The sequence below is a fragment of the Electrophorus electricus genome, chromosome 19 (assembly GCF_041902795.1).
Source record: "Electrophorus electricus isolate QZ-2024a chromosome 19, ASM4190279v1, whole genome shotgun sequence".
NCBI classification, from domain to species: Eukaryota; Metazoa; Chordata; class Actinopteri; order Gymnotiformes; family Gymnotidae; genus Electrophorus; species Electrophorus electricus.
This window is the reverse complement of record NC_137515.1, coordinates 4,640,061-4,660,935: the sequence shown is the minus strand read 5'-3', so window position 1 is coordinate 4,660,935 and position 20,875 is coordinate 4,640,061. Positions and strand designations below refer to the sequence as shown.

General features: G+C 43.4%; 1 protein-coding gene across 1 annotated transcript in view; it reads left to right on the top strand.

Moving 5' to 3' along the window:
• The first annotated feature begins 9,929 nt into the window (after positions 1 to 9,929).
• The window catches only part of pcdh1a (protocadherin 1a), a 57,673-nt gene continuing 46,727 nt past the window's right edge, over positions 9,930 to 20,875 (top strand). The window contains exons 1-3 of the mRNA XM_027028499.3: positions 9,930 to 10,600; positions 16,201 to 17,019; positions 17,635 to 19,821. Coding sequence (XP_026884300.3) covers positions 16,228 to 17,019; positions 17,635 to 19,821 — 2,979 coding nt within the window. The 5' untranslated portion in view covers positions 9,930 to 10,600; positions 16,201 to 16,227. The remainder of the gene's footprint in view (positions 10,601 to 16,200; positions 17,020 to 17,634; positions 19,822 to 20,875) is intronic.

Sequence of the window (20,875 nt, the reverse complement as noted above, 5' to 3'; positions counted from 1 at the left end):
TCTCACCCACATATCCATACACACACATGCATATACATACACAAACCCCCACCTACTTGCACGTTCACAAACCTGCACACACGCACACACACACACACACATACACACACACTGAGCTCTCAGGCATTGTAGTTCATGCTGCGGTGTGGTGGAGCAGCTGTGTGTGTGTCTGAGGAGGCGGGCGTGAGGGTGGGACAGGGGTCAACACATCTGGTCTCCTGCAGCATATACTGCCGCTCCTGTAGGCAGGAGAGGAGAAGCTCTGGGAGAAGCTTTACTGAAGTCTCTTCACTGCTGCTGCTTCTACACTTCACTCCAAGATATAATCATTCTCTCATTCTTTTAAATCTCTTTTACTCCAAGCTCATCTCTCGATTAGCAGAGTTCCTCCATGAGCAACTGGCAAATTCTAAAAGCAGTAAAAGATGAAGAGAGAAATAAAAACCAATATTGTTTATTTTGAACTTCTTCTAGCACTTGTCATTTGTTACGGGACATTAATGATTGCATGTCGAGTTAACACCGAAATGATCCATCTTGAAGGTGACAACGTTTATTCACACAGAGCATGATGTGGGAGTGGAGGACGCAAAAGCACCTGTACATGGACTTAAGCAGAGAAGACAGATGGGTTAGATTAAAAGTGGGCTAATTAATCATGTTATCACAACACACAATACATTTCAACAAAGGTCCTGGTGCCATTTGAATGTTTGATTAACCCTGTGGCAGCTCTGTCAGGAGGTCAATGTAAGGTCAAGATTAACACATTAAGTTGGAGATGAGACACAAACACACACATATACATCAAAGCTGAAAGTAATGTAAACACAGAACGCATTACACGATATTAGTCTTTCTTTCCATCTTGCTCCTCTCCTCAACCAGCATGTCAACATGTGTTGCTGCTTTATTTCACAAGCAGAGCACACGTGTGACGAATGTTCTTAAATGATAAAAAGGAAGGTTTCTTGAAGAGGCTTTGGGAGTTGAGTGAAAGTGAATAAGAATTCAAAACCTCGTAGTCTTGTGGATGGGTGCATTTTTTTTCCCCATCAAAAGGTATCACTTTCCAAAAGTAAATACACCTCAGACACCTGGGGAATCAAGATGACATAACTGACCAGACACACAGTTTGTAACATTTTCAAATACAGGTACAATGTAAAAAAAAATAAAAAATCCTACTAGGTACTAAATGCAAACAATATTATAAATAAACACATACTCAATATCATCAGCATTATGAATGCCATTTTCCAGACAGCATTCATACAGAACAATGTACTGGTTATAAAATATGAAGACAGCAGGTATATGCGGTAGAAGAAAAGGCCAGGCAGTGTGAACTATTCCAGAGCTGCTGTCAGTGAATCTGCTCTCTTTTGCTGCCTCCTTATAAGACCTGTGTAAGGTATGTCCAGGATCTGAGATGAGAAGAGCAAACAGCTACTTCAACACGCGACCGTTAAAAGGATTACACATCACATATCGTATCACACAGCGCAAAGAGTGAAGTCAGGCCAAGAAGAGCAAATGGAAGCAGAGAAAGAACACTTTACTTACTTATGAATGCAAACATCCATGTCAAATAATAGAACAAGAAGGTTGTTCACTCACACACACACACGCACGCACGCACAGATGCATTTCCCAACACCTTCACAGTATGGGAGAACAGGGAGGCAGAATGAATTTATTAATGGAATGTTTCAGCTGAGAAGTGGGGAAATATCTTCAAAGTCGAACAAGCTGACATCCGGCTATTTCTGAAGGTGTCTGTGATGAGCTGAGAAACAGAAGCGTGTGAGAGGACGCTGGAGACAATCAGTGTCTAACTGACAAACACGCACTGAGAGTCAGTACACATACACAGAACACACACAAACACACGTGCATGGAAAATCAGTACAAGACACAAGTCAAGATAACAATGTCCATATAGGGATCGATTCCAATAAAGACCTCATTATGTGTCAACACATAATTACTCACACAGAGAAATGATACCAGTGTCGTAAATTAATAGGGTTCCAAAGGACAGAATTAATCCAGGGCAAAAAAAAAGAGAGTGAGAGAAGCTTTATAAGACTAACTCTGCACGTAGGGAAATGCAGTGAAAGACACTGTTCTCACTAATCCATTCAAATCTGTGCTATTGATTCAGAAGCTTTCCTCTGACAAACCATTTGTGCACAAGCAGCAAATCATTACGTGGCTTAATGTGCTGTTTTCACGCTGGCTGTCCACATGCCGCTTGCGATAGGAGCGTAAATGAGAGGGGAAGACGATGCCGACGAAGGCTGGAGCTGTCGGGTGTATCACTCTGCCCGAGAGGCTGGCCCCGCCTCCCCACGCCATGCCCCGCCTCCCCACGCCATGCCCTGCCCCTACGTGCCACACCCCACTCCCTCCCTTTGCTCCCCCAGCACCGCGTCCCACCCCTCTGCGCGGCTTAGCCTAGATCACGCACATCTCCTCCCTCCTCCTGCCAAGCGCGCCGGCTTCGGCGGCCCTCACAGACAGAGACACGAGCGTCTGGAGTAAAAGTAAACAAACTGTGAGTGGGAAAGAGATGAAGAGGGGCTCCGGGGCATGTTCACATGCGTTAAACCCTAGATCTTCTGCATTTATCTCGAATTGGAGAAAGAGAGAGACAGAGAGCACATGAGAGAAAGACAACGAGACAGAGCGAGAGAGAGAGAGAGAGAGAGAGAGAGAGAGAGAGAGAGAGACGGATTCTAATATATTCAGAACACCATAGATCATTTTGCACCATGTTGTGAGCTGTGTTCTACCTTTATTCTATATTAAGGAATGCATATTTGGAGAAAGCAGGTGGTTGCGGGTGTTGGACACAGAACACCACTTTAGATTCAACCTGGGTGCTCACAGTCTCTTGGGCCCTGAGTGTGAAGCCTCTCGCACAAAGACTGGACATAAGGAATTCATAAATCAGCTCCTACCCATCTGAAGTAGATACCACATCCTCAGTCCACTGTAAGCCCCATGGCCAAGCCCGGGGTGGGTCTTGTGCCTTGGGCCAGGCCTGAGGAAGCCCAAGGCTTTTGTCCTTGGATGTGCTTGGACAAACGCACCAGGCTGCTGGGATGTGGCCTAAATACCAAGGTTCTCGCTACATATTTTATACAAAAAATTATGTATAATAGAAAGACTCTGGAATTACTTGTCATATGCCATAAAGTTTAACTAAAATTAAAGTCAATTTAGAAAGAAGACTTCTCACATGCACACACACACACACACACACACACTCCCACCCTACCTCGCCCCTCCCTCCTCAGGTTCTGCCCTACATTATCTGAACAATCTTTACAGAGTATATATATGCACCTAGTTTTCAACTTACAGCCAGCATAACTGTGGTTTAATTAACTCTGGGAGGGTTCTGTTTGACCCAGCTTGCTCCAGATTGTTAATTGTCAAAAAACGTTTTTTGTTTTTTTTTCCATTCCTTCTTCTTTCTTCCCTCCTTTTTAACAAATTCCATGTACAATCTCTCCACACCCAGTCTGTAGCCCCTCCCTCTTTAAAATACTCATTAAACTCCAATTACTTCCTAATGTGCTTGGTCACTGTGAGCCATTACTGAAGCCCTCATGAATGCTATTCTGGGTGTAAAAAGACTCCATTATCTAGCTAAGAAACAACATGGCCAAAATCTTCCTTCTGCTTTTCTTGATCAATTTCAGTCTCTGGCCCATAAATGGACTGTGTGTATACGTGTGTGTGTGTGTGTGTGTGTGTGTGTGTGTGTGTGTGTGTGTGTGTGTGTGTGTGTGTGTGTGTGTGTGTATACGTGTGTATACGTGCGTGTGTGTGTGTGTGTGTGTGTATACGTGTGTGTGTGTGTGTGTGTGTGTGTGTGTGTGTGTGTATACGTGTGTGTGTGTGTGTGTGTATACGTGTGTGTGTGTGTGTGTGTGTGTGAGTGTGTGTGTGTGTGTGTGTTGTTGGGGTGGTGAGGGGTTTGAGCTGGGGAGGGTGGGAGGCATAAATAAAGCAAACGCCTACAGGATGCCATAACGTGCAGCCACTTGAAATAGAGGATGAAGTGACAGTCATTTAAAAGCTCATCTGGGCAGGCTGACTTGGCATTTCTCAACTAGATAAATGGCTGGAGCCTTACACCCGCTGCAGTGGCATCAACCACAACCACAGTGGAAGGACAAAAACATTATAAAACAGATGAAAGAAACACACACACACACACACACACACACACATACACACAAATACACACACACACACACACACACACACACACACACATACACACACACAAATACACACACACAAATACACACACACACACATACACACACACAAATACACACACACACACACACACACACACACACACACACACACACACACACACTGGCTGAAACTCTGTGAAAGGTTGCATGTTTGCTTTCTCCTTTGCTATTTATCCCCCTCTAAGAGTGTGTCCATCTGCTCCTGTGTTCTCCTCCTCTTCTCCCTCCCTCAGACCAACCGGCCGCTCCATAGAGCTCTGCCATAAACAGAACTCTGCCAGTGGACACACGCGTGGCCAACTCTCTAAGTGCTTCTGACAAGTAGAAGTTTTGTAAATTTAACTCCAGGTTACTGGGAGGAAAATATAGACTACTCATCTTCCATTGACCATAAACAATATGTGTGCATGTATGTGTGTGTGTGTGTGTGTATGTGTGGTGTACACAAACATACATGAGTGCTTGCATGCATGTGAGAGTCTGCTTTCTGTGGGAGGGTCATAAATTCATAAGTAACCTTACTGTCATTAACTATACAGAGGGTAAATTACCTAGAACTTTCTGTTGCAGACACCCACACAAGCATGCATACCAAAAGACACATATTCTTACCCATCAGAGAGATTGTGCAAGACATCTAATAGCTCCATCGATACGGAAGTAGCATCTCAGAGCAAATAAGGTGCTGATATCTCACAAATGGGGGAAAAATCAATTACTCAACATTTTTGTTTTTGCTGCTCTGAGATATAAAGGCCAAAAGCAATTATCCGAGACGCAGAGACAGATAAGAACTGACAGAATCGTGTTTGCAACTATCTAATATGTGTCACTGACAATTGACCAAGAGAAAGCAATTATGCTAGATAAATGAAATGACACAACACTATTCAGTTACTGCAAGAGAATATTAAAACAACTTCCTCTGAATGACAATGTTTGCTTTAGAATAGAATATATTACCATTACAGGGGGCAACAAAAAATGTTCACTTTGCCTTTTGCTGAATGCTGTCAAGTGCAGTTAAAGGATGTTTGGTGACTTCTATAATGTCTGTGCCATGACCTGATGTTGCAGGGGGAATTTGCAAAGTTTTGCTTGTCTTGAGCCTGCAGACTTTGTACACTAATTGCTGTATTATACATTCAGTTTTGCACTGCTCAAACGCATGAAAAATAGCAAAACATTTATAATCACGATATGAATACATGATCTGATTTGGTCTAATCTATTCTGGGTACTTATTCAGAATTCAGTACAATTGGTTATGTATTTACAGTAAAAACAGCTTTTGTCGCAATCAACAATTTCCATGCAAATGAGTGCCTGGATTACCAAGCCTCCATCTGTGCCCAAAACAAAGACGATAACGACAATAATAATCACTGATTGATCGATTCCACTGAACATCGTACTACAAGAGCGCCCCCATAATCGCCCAACTCACAAGTTCACCGTGAAACTACTCTATGGCTCTAATTGTCCCCATTATGATTTGGAGCTCATTGATTTACAACAATGAATATAGGTACCAATTCTAATTACCATATGATATAGGAGCTCTATTATATTATGCTGAGCGCAATGCCACAATAAAAGCTTTCTATTCTCCCCCTCTCCTTTTTAGTGGCACACAGCGGGAATGTTCAGAAGCTGCTGTTTCGCTGACTTGGTGTGGCAAACCGTTGACGGAGGACTTCATTTAAAACGGTTTCGGTGCCGCTGGCCAGTGGTAGCAGGGCACGCACAACGGTCGCGCGCGTCATAAAGAAAGCACTCCCGCAGCACTGCCCAGCGTTGCATATGCATTCACGTGCTCCCACCATCACGTTGGAGCTCAGCTGTCTCTTAAATGCAGATCCAGCAGAGCTGAAAGGGGACCGGGAGTTCACTAGGGTGGAGAGAGAAGACGAGGGTCTTTCATAATTACGGTGTCAAACCACCCGTATTATGTTGAGGATATCAAAACCAACCATTCGCTGGCGGAACCTCTGCCACAGGTTTGACTGCACAACCGTCGGCGCAGTTCACAACGTGATACGAAGAGTACAAGGTGGGCGGAAGCATCTGGGTATCCGTTTCATTGCGGCGTCTGGCTGCATTTGTGCTTTGCCTTTGAACTACTTCAAAGCGCCATGTTCTATGATGGATCTGTTGCACCTTTTTTTTTTTTTTTTTTTTCCTGAGCGGTATAAATTGCAACGGTTTCTTGGATAAGCATTCCACGCGCTCCGAAGACTGAGGACTAGCTCTTCGTAGTCACGTGGTGAATGACCCTGAAGTCAGCTTAAAACGACTCCGTCTGGCTTTGTTCATAAGATCGGCTAATTGTTCTCCAGTGGCCTTGCTGCGCAGATAGCCTGCGGGGCTGAATCCCCAACCCGCATTACGTTTCTGCAACTGAACTGTTCTTGCGAGAACACTGGAAATGATGAAAATACAGCCGCATGCAATGAACCTTCCTCCTCATTAAGACTGCTGAAAAAGGGGGAGCGAGAGACTTAGAGAGAAAGAGACATAGAGAAAGAGATAGAAGGGGATGAACCGGCTGTCATTGTCGCTAGCTTTTTCCACACGTTGGTGCTTCTAAGTTAGTGACTGATGCAATATCAAACCATGCACACCATAATCAAACTGCTTTGTTTGCATTACTGAACACTCACCACAGCATCTCCACACTTAAGCCCCTCAAGGGCTACCGAACCATTATGTGTTTTTTTATTCCCTTTTGAATATTTCTGATTAGGCCTGATTGACGATGAATTGGGGGGGGTGTCATTACCAAGCTCTATGAGCAGACTGAGTCAGAACTCTCACAATCAGAGAACAAAGACCTTGTGATTTTAAAATGTGTCTCACCTTTCATTCTAGCAAGCAATTTACTACCACATAAGCTACACCATCAGGCCACAAAATGGTTTTTGGACGCCAACATGTGGAAGGTCTCAAAGATCTATAGATGAAAAGATATACAGATGAAAATAGGATCCATTTGTATTGGTTCTTGGCAATATTTACATATTTCTTTTCCTAATAGAATTATTGATGCTTGTGATAAACGCTTTAGTAGGCAGGTTGGTAAAGACATTTATTTATTTTTTTTTTTGCTGGAATGCCCGAGAGAAGTGTAGCTGTAGTGAGGGAATGCTGTCTCATCCACTCCTCACCTCTGACCCCCCTCTGCTGCCGACCGTGGGTGGGTACAGCGTGGGCGGGAGCAGCGCTGTGATTGGCTGGCTGCTGGCTGGTGGATGACAGGCAGGGCTTAATGAGAGCCCAGGAGAGGTAACCCGACAGCTGTTTGTTTTGCTGCTAATGAGGGATCGGTGGAGGCGCAAGGATCACACGCCGGAGCTCTTTGACAGCGCCTTCCTTCGGGGTGGCAGGCGGAGCAGAAGAAGTCCTGCTTCCCGTGCATGGTGTGGGCCCAGGGCCACATGCTGTAGTACAGCACGCTGCGTGCTCCTGGGCATTAGCACGGTGTGCCGCTGACCACATTCGATGTTGATGTAGAGACTCCGGGTGGATATGGGTGGGCTGGGGCTCTTTGCTGTGTCTCTGGTTGTTGTCTGTTTTTAAGGCCGTCTGTATTGACCTGTTGGAGGTTTATAAAACCTGCAAATCCATTTGTATATCTTCTGAATCATGCCCCTCTAATGGATTATACAAAATTGATTGCTACTAAGAGGGAAAGAGGGCCTGTGTTTAATGAGAATCTCTGCTGTGAATCTTGAAAGGCTTCTATTGTGTCAGTTATTGCTACAATTCTTCTTTGTACCTACTCTTTCTTATTATATATTCTTTTCATTTTTTTTTCTTTTCTATCTGCTGCTCTCTGTGCTGTCATAGAGCCCCCACAGCATGGTGGAAGTAATTAAGCGACTGCGTTCCAGCCACACAACCCAAAAGTCTGTTGCCAGTTTTCCAGAGGACAGACAGCCTGCTGTCTTCGCGGGGCTTCCGAGCTCCTCCTAGCAGGAGCGGAACAGCATCAGGTGTCCTGTCAGTGTGCACTGGCTGCACAAGACGTGCACTGTATGCAAAAGTCTGCACGTCTCTCGGCTGCGCAAACGGGGCTGCGCTTTTGTGGCATGAACACACGGTTAAGTGCGTCGGCAAGTGCCAGCGTCCTGCTCCGCTGACCATAAGACAATCACCGAGGGCCTTGTCAGACGACCGTAAGGATACAACTGTATCTAATCACCATAAGGCCCTCAGCAGACTAGACACATTTCAGGAGAAACATCCAGAAAGACCTTTAAACCCGAGTTAGAGAAGAATACAGCATGTTGTGACACAATTGAGATTATCCCACCCATGCTTTCACAAGAGAGATACTGTGTGCCCGACAGACCACATACCATTGTTTGGGATCCACCGTGTCTCGCTCCTCCTGGGTTCAGACTCAAAGTTGAAAAAGATACTTGGTCCTTGCTGTCAGAGCTAGTGACTGTCAAGGTACCCGACATCGCCATTGTCATGACAACTGGTACTAACTCTTATTGCGTTGTCACCTCTTGTGCTAGTCATGGATACAGTTGCTCCAGCTTCAGTTCCTAGCCAGCTGTATTGGCCAGGCTCCTTAGCCACCCATGCTGGAGCAGAGGGGTCAATTCATTCACAAAAACATCATTTCTTTGTAATGAATAGTACATGCACATGGGCGGGTCCCAGAGCTGACAGGAAACTGGGTCATCACCCCATCACTAACACCTTTTCCAGGAATTTGCCTTTACTACAGCTAATTGTTAGTCAGATCTGGTCTATAGTGTAAGAGAGTAGTACTGAATTCAGGCATTGTACAACCCCATGGGACAAAGACTAGTGAATTATTGTAACAGTTTCTGCGTGCTCCTTTCTACATATGCACAGAATATAAAGTTTTTAAAAAAGCATTTTGTACAGACACTTTGTCAAACAACAGCCCCACTCTTTGAGGGCACACACAGCAGTCAATATGAGGTAATCAAAAGGGATTCTCTCTTCCTTCTGCCAGTTTTTGTACAGACACACCTGATTAAAGTTCGCATGATAATCGTTTAACAAGTTGGCTATGCATAAGGCGATAATAAAAGAAGTGTGCGCATGGCTGGGAGTGGGTGTGCGTACCTATGCGTGTGGGTGAGGGTGTTTTGAAGTGGGATTTGCGTAGTGGGTAGCGGGAGAAAGACTAGAGAAACGGTTTAACTCCTGCGGTGTTCTCCGAAACGCCCGTGGGTGGCGCCAAAAGAGCAAAGAGTGCCCTCATCTGCTTTTAACTGTTGAACACATGAACCCGCAACGCGCTCGTTGGATGCAGTTCCAAAACGATCAATACTCATCATATTTTACGAGCCAATTTCTCATGATTATGATCCATGCTGTTGAGAGTAACGACAGAACACAGAGACAGTAGTGCTTCGCTCCCTGGACTATTGGCAGGAATTTACGCAAAATTACTCCCCTTTGAACATTTCCGTTATAAAAAGGGGAAAGAATGAACTACTACAGTTTATGACGCAGCCAGGAAGATATGGGTCAGTGTTCTGCACTAGCAATATAGAGTGAAATTAGGAGATTTTCTTAACCTAATTGTGAATTCCCCGGCATACAGCTTGAAGCGCGAGGGATGAAAAGAAGTTGCTGAAGCTGAGGGAGGACTTGTGAGCCCCACCTCCTCGCGCTCCTCTGCTTCTGCGCGCAGAGAGGGAAGCGAGCGAGCACCGAGAAATCTTCTCACTCGTTCGCATGCAAAGAAATACATATAGCCTAGGATTAACCCTGTGCTGCAAAGATCGAGCCGCGTTCATTTGCGTGAAGAAAGGCGAAGAGGATTCGTTGTTTGCCATAACCTTTTGATATGTTCGGTAGACTGAGTGGCGAGAACCACTGATTTTTGAGAGAACGTATCTTCCCAAATTACTTCAGATAAGTACTCGGGGATTCACTGACAGGAATCGAGTTGGCTTTGCAGGGTTAACTACCGTTTTTCTCATTTCCTTAAAAAATAACAAGACTATATGCTACGTAATTTAAAAACGGCAGCATCAACTGCGATTCGTTTATGATCGGTTATCTAATGAGCGTCTGCATCGCCAAACTGGTACGATTTCGAGAGAATGATGGGGATAAATAATACGACGATTTATGGATTGTCTTTCAGTGGACGGATTTTATGTTTTTTTAATTTCTGGGGTCTTTGAACCTGGGGTGTAAGGGCTGTACCGGTCTGTACCTGCCCCTGGAAACATCGAAAGAAGCATCAACAGTAGGCTAATTTCAGACAGTCAGCCTCTTAAGAGCTACAGCGAACTGGTCGAAGTGAAAAGTGCTGGACAAAGGTAGGCTATGAACTTTATAGACGTGATCGGAAAAATGATTCCAAACTCGTTCTGGAACTGCGCATTCCGAATATGCCGATCGCAGAATTCCAATGCCACTTGAGGAATTCGATCGAATGGTGCACGGCTGAGATAATAAAACACGTCTATGTGTTAGCGTGTTATCGAAATTGATAAGGGTTCAAACTGAAATTATTGCACTGGGGCGGCGGGCCATAAACATACGCCATGGAAATCCATCGGGTAATTTTGATGCAGTTGGCGAGTAACTCGTTGACACTTGTTTGCCTTCGCTTAGGCTCGTCTTTAGTTGTACCGACTCCATGAAAGGGAAGACGGTATAAAATGGTACCGTGAGGCTTATAATACGACACTTTTATTCCACTTTAATCGTAATTAAATCATCGTTTAAATGCATTATATGCACGTTTTTTCGTTCCTTTCGAAAAGCAGTAGGCTAATGGCAGATATAAATGACATCACTGGAACACCTATCTGGGCAGACTAGTTCAATAACAGGATCAATGTTTGGCAAAACATCTTTGCGGAACTAGGTATACCCCGACTCCCCCCCCCCCCCCCCCACACCTCCCGGCTTTCTCAATGAAACTCAATGAAGACGGTTTGCTTCAGGATAATGGATTTTAAACAGTGCCAGAGTCATATGTAATGTAACATATTTGGGAAATAGATTTTAAGGAGTCTTTTGAAATGGTTGGTGAGGCCTAATCGTAGCCTGATCAAAGTTTATATTATTAATGTGGTATATAATATAATATGGTTATCGATCATCCATAAAATATGAGCATGTAATTTTTGAGGTATTGATCATAAACCGGACTCTGCAAGATATAAATATATAATGATTAATCACACAGACTAAACACCGAATGCAAGTATCACCCCCCCCCACGTGTGTGTGTGTGTGTGTGTGTGTGTGTGTGTGTGTGTGTGTGTGTATATATATATATATATATATATATATATATATATATATATATATATATATATATATATATATAATGTGTGCGTGTGTGCGTGTGTGTATGTGTGTGTGTGTGTGTGTGTGTGTGTGTGTGTGGTCAAAAGTGTAGTTAAGAGTTTCCAGAGAAACGGAGTGTTTCAGACAGAGGTCCCTCATCAGCAAAGTGCAATGTGTGTGTGTGTGTGTGTGTGTGTGTGTGTGTGTGTGTGTGTGTGTGTGTGTGTGTGTATGTGTGTGCATGTACATACATAAGTAGATATTCATATCCATTGTTCAAAGACTATATGTCAGTTTTGCTGGGTTAATTGTGAAGTGATTTGTGTAGAATGAAGCTGTAACGTGGGTAAATGACCTAACGGTGCCACACTGAAATGCTAAACCTGTTGAACCTGAATGAATGTGATAACAGATGACATAGAGCACTACAGAAAAGGGCAAATACAGGCAATAAATTGTCTTTGTGAAGACAATAGCTATTGAGAACTGAGCATTATGATTTGAAAAGTTGTTCTAAAATTATTGTACATTTATTCTGCATTAACATCGTTTCAGTTTTTCAGTACGCAGGCAAGGTTGGAAATGGAGTTAATGCACTTGATCATGCAATGTGAATTGTATATATCTTGTACACCAACATGCTTCATACTGCCTGCAGAGATTAGCAGGTGAGGTCAGTTTTGATCTCATTCTCCATCAGATGCAACATCTGTCAAATTTTAAATGGCATTTGTACAGGATTTACTTGATCCTAAACAGTTGCTGTTAACAGATTACTGTTATCATAGGGCACCATTGCCAGACAAAAAAAAACAGGTTAACAGAAGAAAACGCCCAGTTATATTACACTGAGAAGCTTTACTTTGTACTTTGTACAGCCAGGTACAGTGATCATCACATATTTGATTGTACATAATTAATTAAATTATATAGTAATAAGGTATTATATTTTAAGTGCATTAGACTCATATGTACATTTGAAGTGTATCTGTATGACAGTTATGTCAGATTCATTTGCCATTAGCAGAATGAACGCAGGTATTAAGCATCTAGCAGACAGAAAGGTTCCTTTTTTTACACTCCATATTTATTCAAATGTGGATATGTATAACTTAGGAACATGACATTTGGTGCCCAGGAGAAACTATTTGGACAACTCATACGGTCTAAGACTGTTTCAGTCCAAATTCTCAATGTGAATATCTTAATTAGTGAAGTGTACAACTGAAGTCCTGTGTGCACAGATGGACTTGGTCCATTTTCATCCATTAAACACAGATATTCTGGCAGAACTCTCTAGCGGTTCACCAGTTCAATGCAGTGCAAACTTTAAATTTGTCTGAAACCGTTGTGAAGAAATCTTCTTTGAATCAGATTTGAGTCCAGGTAGTAACTTGCGGGTTAATTATTATTGCTTTTTGAATTACATATTATCAGTATAGCAAGCACAACAGTCTCATCCATGTGGTGCACATGTGTTATTTGACAGATGCAGTTCAATACTGATGTCATACAGGTGTTCTTTAGATAGCTCTATTTAGTATGTCTTCATACCTCTGTGTTTTTTGGTTTTTTTGTTTTTTTAATACACAGGCCTTCACATATTTCTGCGTTACGAGGTCACTAGTGTAGGCCTGTGTTGGGTAGCTAACATGAATAGTAGAGAAGCAACAGTATTTAAAATTGTTTGGTGAATGTTTAAGGACTCTTATTGGAGTGCCACAGATCACATAGGTTCACGCAATGTCTGGTGATTCTCTTGAATAAAGATTGATTTTGTGTAAAAGTTGTTTTTTGCATAAAAATACAAACCCAGATGTCTGAAATACAAATGTTTGCTCAAATTGATGGTTAAAGTTTGAGTTGGTATGTTCAACCGTGCTACAGTGTCAAAGAAGTGTAAGCTCAAGCATCGTGACCTGGAAAACAGAGTGGTTCTCCAGCTGAGTTGAGATCATAGTTCCTTCTTCACACTCAGAGGTCAGACTCTGAATGCAGTCATCAGTTGCCACCCATGTCAAGATTGATGGCTTGAATCTCTAAATAGCTCATTCATGTTGGAACTGTTAGTAAAAGTGGTCTTGATTGGTAAATGAGGCATATGAAAGGTCTGATACAAATAAGACATGATTGTAAAATGTAGGATTCAGTGATATCTGGTGATTTTAACACAAATAACATGGAGTAAAAATGAATTGGAACTACAGCATTTTTTTGTTGTTGTTTTTTTTTTTTTTTTCAATGTCTGTTCAAAGTTAATCTGTTCCTAGTCCCATGTTGTCTTCTCTTGGCTCTATGTGCCATATGAAATGTGTGAATCTGATGAGATCTATGGTAGATTTAAAATGTTTAGGTTTATATGCAAAATGTTTAGTTTAAGATAGTTGTTTTTTTTCTTCTAATTGCAAATGATACATCTAGACTTGGATATATTTGTACCAATGGGCTGTCAAAAACAATACAATATATTCACATTATTCATACTCAAATTGCTTCAAAAATATTGTTACAGTTCATGGTAAGACATTTCTAGGCAATCATTAACCTTTATGAAAGGTCTCTCAGCCAATAGCTTCAGGCTGTCCAAGGTACTGTGTAGGCCTTCAGAAACTGGGCTTTATGTTCTACTTTCTAATCATGTTTTTAGCCTACTTGCTATCATTCCAAACCAATCGACAGGGTGTTGCCCTGCAAATGCAAAAAGGGACACATCAATAACTGAGCAATTAGTACATCAATATGCTGCAATCTTGATGTCAACAGATACAGATAAATTGGATTTTCTGACTGGATTTCTATGCTTTCCTGTGTTTAGCTATTCTGTGTTACACTTATTTGCTTTCCATTTGACCAAGGCCTTTTGTATGGTGGTGCAAAACTGTATTGATCCTGGTCCAGTCTGGTGATCCTGCATGGACATTAATGTGGGTATTTTGTGTACACAGTCCAGGTACACAAGGTTTTGTCAAGGAGTGCAGAACAGTGAGAAAGAGAATGGAGATCAAGTACTGACAGAGTACTTACGTAGAGCACTCAGACAGTACTGCCACAGAACACTGATACAGAGCACTCAGACAGTACTCTACTGACACAGAACACTGACATAGAGCACTCAGACAGTACTGTCACAGAATACTGACATAGGACACTCAGACTGTACTCTACTTATACAGAGTACTCAGACAGTACTCTACTGACACATATTGCTGACACAGAGCACTCATACAGTATTGTACTGACACAGAGTACTGACATATAACACTCAGACAGTACTGTACTGACAAAGAGTACTGACACAGAGCACTCACATAGAGTTCTGAGACAGCGCTCGGAGACAGTATGGCTCAATAGAGCATCTGCTCTTCTTTAAAATCACAGCAAGGAATCTTCATACTTAGGACATAATTAAAGTCTGAAATTATGTGGAGTAAAAAAAAAAGAACTTTAGCTTGGGGAATATGGATCAAAGAAGGAGCTAAAACAGAGGGTATTCATTAATGAGGAGGCAAAGCAGGTTAGAAATCAAACATGAGCATTACAGTGTGTAAATTAGCCTGAAACGTAAGAGCTGAGATGAGATCTCTCATAAGCTTTAAAGTAAATCTGTGTTCTGAGATAAAGGCTAGGCCTTTAGGTGCTTTGAGACCTAGGTATAGGGGAACGGTGTTTGGGTGAATTCTAAATCCTAAAGCATCTGTTCTGCTCCACGATACTGAATGGAGCTCCTGCTGATTAAATATTCCTCTTTTTAACCACATCCTTTGTCTCATTAACGTTCTTCCCAAAGACAAAATCCATCTTAATATTATGGATGAATCCAAAAGCCCCCGCCTAAGTAACGTACTTCTCCTTCATAGTCCTCCACGCTGTTTGGGATATAATTGCGGGTAAATTTGTGTTCTGTTTAAGCATATGTTGTGGAAAATACAATGCAAACTGGTTATGAGTTGGGTTTAACAAATGATGTAAATAAAGGGGAACTATAGCTATGCTTGTTTATAAGATACAAGCCCCCATATCCTCGTAATGAAAACACCCATTAAGAGCTATCTTACTCATAATAAAATTACCAAAAGCAGTTTAGTTTGGACAGGTAGTTGAAAGATCACTAATTAATTAAGATCACTAATGTGGCACTGACAAGGATCACATAGAAGTATTAAGAGAAACACTGAATTGCACAGGCATTTGTTGCAAACCTACTACCATATGCTGTGTCAGAGAAGAATATACTCTTTTAACGCAATTAATTTCCTTTATAAACATTTGTACAATGTTCTTTTCTTTAACTTCTTTGTCTCACCAGTCATTTTTGTCCTCTAGTCAAAAAATGAGTATAATGAATAATGCAAGGTAATGAGAATGGAGGGCTTTAGTACTACCAGGGGAGGAAGCATTTTTCTAAGCGCTTTTAGTACTTTCTGCCCTGGATTTAGTGTTTGCTTAAAACATGGAGTTCTCCCAATGTGAGAGTTCTATTTTATCCTCAGATAGCCCTCTGATGCAAAAAAATCCTGAATGATTTTTAAGTATTCGGGTTTGTGATACTTCTGATGATTTTACCGCACTGCACTCGTTTATGGCTTGACTTGTTGTTTTCTCACTTTCTGTTTTCCAGACAGAGGTGCTGCCTCTCTAGGGCATTATGGACTTCTCTATGGGATTCTTCCTTCTGTGGGTGCTCTTGCTAAAGTCAGCGATATGTGTTATAGGTGGCATCCTCTACCATGTGCGAGAAGAACAGCCGCCCAGTACATTGATAGGTAGTCTGGCAGGTGACCAGGGCTTACCAGACACTGGACATCTATACAAGTTGGAGGTGGGCGCCCCTTACCTGAGGGTGGATGGCAAAACAGGGGAGATATTCACCACTGAGATCCCCATAGACAGAGAAACACTGAAAGATTGCCGAATCAAAGGAAAGCCCTGCTTTCTGGAGTTTGAGGTGTCCATCACTGACCTCATCCAGAATCAGAGCCCCCGGCTGATTGAAGGACGGATTGAGGTGCAGGACATCAATGACAACACCCCGCAGTTCGCCTCACCTGTCCTCACTCTCTCAGTGCAAGAGAACACACACATGGGGGCCACTTTTTCCATCCCGCTGGCCACTGACAAAGACACGGAGAGGAATGGAGTAGCTGACTATGTCCTGACTGCCGGGCCAGAGGCGCTTGCCCTCTTTGACCTGCAAGTGACGGATGACAGGGGAGAGAAATTGCCTCAGCTCATTGTGATGGGCAACCTGGACAGGGAGTTGAAGGATTCCTATGACCTAAACATTAAAGCTATGGATGGGGGGAGCCCTTCTCGCCACAGCAGTGCCTTGCTGCGAGTTATTATCACTGATGCTAACGACAATGCGCCCAAATTCGAGAAATCCTCCTATGAAGCCGAAGTCTCTGAGAACAGCCCTGTTGGACACTCCGTACTGCAGGTAAGAAAAACGAAGTTGGGCGGTTCTATTAACCTTTAAGTCCAGGAAGGAACAAGAGGGAGCTTCTTTCGTCATCGGTAGTATGAAGTATTTAATGAGCACTGCTGTCTTAACCTCCCGTAGCTGTCTACTTTTTACTTTGATGTTTTATATCACCAAACTAATGTCTGGTTCACTAAGTTCACCTAGCTTAATTGCTGGAACATACAGTTTTTTTCTCCTGAGTAACTTTGCCCTGGATAGACCTTTTATTTTCTTATGATTTTAATTGCTGTTACAATAATCTCTTGTGGTCAGTCTTTCAGAGTCTTACATATTTTTTTTTTAAAAAGGTACAAACTGAAATATCACCTAAATTATTTTGCTTAAAGGACTGTAGTGTCTCAAATCATGTTTTAAGAATGCAGATTTCCAGAAATGGCCCAGGGTTGGAATATTTCCATTACTTTCACAGAGTTATGTTCCTGATATCTATCTTAAAGGTTTTTTAAGCATTAAAGTTGATTTCGTGTCTATGTGATTTATATAGTTGTTAATGAGTACCTAAACCTTTACAGATATGTCTTCTCCTTTGCAGAGTTCTGACTTCTTTTATTTTTTTTCTTTATATTTTAGGTCAAGGCCAATGACTCAGATCTGGGAGCAAATGGTGAGATTGAGTACACCATCCATCAGGCTGGAGATCCAGTGCCCAAGCTTCTACAGATTGACCGTTCTACAGGCATCATATATGTCAAAGGCCCACTGGATCGTGAGGAGATCAACAGCCTGACGTTTCATGTCCTGGCAAGAGACAAAGGCCCCTCCCCCAAAAGTTCCACAACATATGTTTCTATCGAGATAACGGACCAGAACGACAACGCACCTGCTGTGGAAATCCGTGGTATTGGTCTTAGGACTCATAGTGATGGGGTGGCAAACATCTCAGAGGATATGCCTGTAGGCACTGCAGTGGCCTTGGTGCAGGTTTCAGATAAAGATGAGGGAGAAAACGCAGTGGTGACCTGTGTGGTAGCAGGCGACGTTCCATTCCAGCTTCGGCCAGCTGGCGATTCCTCCATCGACAACAAGAAAAAGTACTTCCTGCAAACCACCACACCCTTAGACTATGAGCGAGTCAGGGACTACAGGGTGGAGATCGTGGCCGTGGACTCTGGCAACCCAGCTCTGTCCAGTACAAACTCTTTGAAAGTGCAGGTGACTGATATGAATGACAATTCTCCCATATTCTCACCTCCCCTGTTTGAGGTTGAGTTTGCTGAAGAGAACCAACCAGGAGAGAAGGTTCTGGATGTCATTGCTGTGGATGCTGATAGTGGCACTAATGCAGAACTCGTGTACAGCATTGTGGCTGACTCCTCAATGAGGGGCCTCTTTGAGATTGACCCCAGCTCAGGGGAAGTGCGAGCTAGAAGCCCACTGGACCGTGAACATAAGGAGCGCTATGAGTTCCGCGTCACTGCGGCGGACAAGGGTGTCCCCAGCCATAGGGGAACCGCGATGGTTGTGATCAAGGTGCTGGACAGGAACGACAATGATCCAAAATTTATGCTCAGCAGTTACAGCTTTTCTGTCTTGGAGAACATGCCCCCTCTCAGCCCGGTCGGCATGGTGACTGTGTTAGACATGGACAAAGGTGAAAATGCCAAAGTGCAGCTCTCTGTGGAGCCAGATGTTGGGAAGTTTGTAGTCCAGAATGGCACAGGAACCATCCTGTCCAGTATCTCTTTTGACCGGGAGAAAGAAAGCAGCTACACTTTTCGACTGCAAGCAGTGGATGGAGGAGACCCTCCCAGGTCCTCCTACGTTGGCGTGACCATCAACGTCCTCGATGAAAATGACAACGCACCCGTTGTCACGAAACCTGCCAATTCGTCTTTTAGGAGGCTGTCTCCCCTGGCTGCACCTGACAGCATTGTCGAGGTGGTGGAGGCAGAAGACATGGACTCTGGTGCTAATGCCGAGCTGGTGTACAGCATCGCTGGCGGGAACCCTCATGAGCTCTTCTACATCTCTCCCTCTGATGGGGAGATAAAACTAACCAAGGAACTGACTCGAAAACATGGGGGCTTGCATCGCTTGGTAGTGAAAGTGAGTGACAGGGGTAAGCCTTCACGGCATGCCATTGCCTTGGTGCACGTCTATGTCAATGAGACCATTGCCAATGTGAGCCTAGTGGAGGCTCTGGTAGGCCACAGTTTATACACCCCATTGGACACGGACATCGCCGGTGACCCTGACTACGGTTTGGCCACCCAGAGAAGCAACATCCTGTATGGTAGCTTGGCTGGCGTGGCAGGCGTTGTGACGGTCATCATAGTGGTAGTCTTCATCAGGCATCGCCTACAGAGAGAGACTAAAAGTGGCTACCAAGCTGGCAAGAAGGAGACCAAAGATTTGTATGCCCCAAAGCAAGGGCCAAAGAGCATCAAAGGCAAAAAGGGGAGGAAGGGCAAGCCTCCAAAGGCACCCAAACCTCTTGGGGAGGAAGAGGAGGTCAGCCTCCAAAAGAGCCTGAAATTCAACATTGACGGGGTTAACGACAGCCCCAGGATCCACCTGCCCTTGACCTACCCACCTGGTAGCCCAGACTTGGGCAGACATTACCGCTCCAATTCACCTCTGCCCTCCATTCAGCTCCAGGCCCAATCTCCATCTGCCTCCCAGAAGCACCAGGCTGTCCAAGACCTACCTGCCACCAATACCTTTGTGGGAACAGGAGGAGACGACAACTCTACCGGCTCTGACCAGTACTCGGATTACAGTTACAAGACCAATCAGCCAAAATACAGCACAAAATCGGTGAGCGTTGGCAGAGATACAATTTATTAAAAACAAAATAGAACTGTCTTCTGAAATAAATCCTAAATCTGAGTTTACCTTGGCAAATTAGATTACTGCTGTTCCACGCTATGTTTTGCTGGTGAAATAATGAGCATGGTGTCTATTTCCTCTTACCTTTTATATGTTAAATTTATAATGTGCAAGTCAGGTTTTAGAACACTGGGGGAAATTGGAGTAATGGCTCTTGCATAGTGACATGTTGTCTATAGCCTATTTCCTTTGTGCCTGGAAAGCTGTTCTGTCTCTAACAACAGCTTTAATCACTGCTCAGTCATTTACAACAGCCTATCGAGGGCAGTAGAGTAACTGTTTACTCAAAATATCAAACTTCAGAGCAAATATGCCAGTGTTGGTTGCATGTTAACCACGTTGGGATTGAGTTCAGTTTGACAGATTAAAAAGACACATGAGATAAAATTTGGTTCTGCTACACCTTTTGATGTTATTTGGACAGTCTCGGAAGGTAAAATTAGAGCAGATAACATTTCCTTTTTGCATAATTGGTTTAGGTTTCCTGTCTACTGGAGGTTAAGTGGGGTGTTAAATGTGCATATCTGTCAGTGTTGCCACTGTCCCTGTGGACTCAGTAATCTGACTGGTACATAGAGGCAATGCTCATATCTGACCTCCTGCCTCTGAGCAGGTCCACGGCTATTTTCCCGCCACTGTTTTGGCTGACTGCATTTAGATGCTAATCCAGCGCATTAATTCTGGATAAGGCGAGCAAGTAATGTTTAAGTAGTTGGAGCAGAATGATTTGTGTTTGCTTGCGGGAGACCAGATGATGGGGAAGGGTATCAGGCGGAGCCTTGTCTCCTGAGTGAGTGTGTTAGTGATGGTTAGTAGGCAGTGGATATGCATGAGACACAGTTTGAGATATGCGGGGGCTCCGGGTCTGTCAGTACCACCGAGCTGTTTGGTAATGCCGGCAGACGCTATCTGACAATTGGGGTGAGCACCAGCCCTGTGGACTCCATGACGGGAGAGTACAGCTACCCACAGCAGCCTCAGT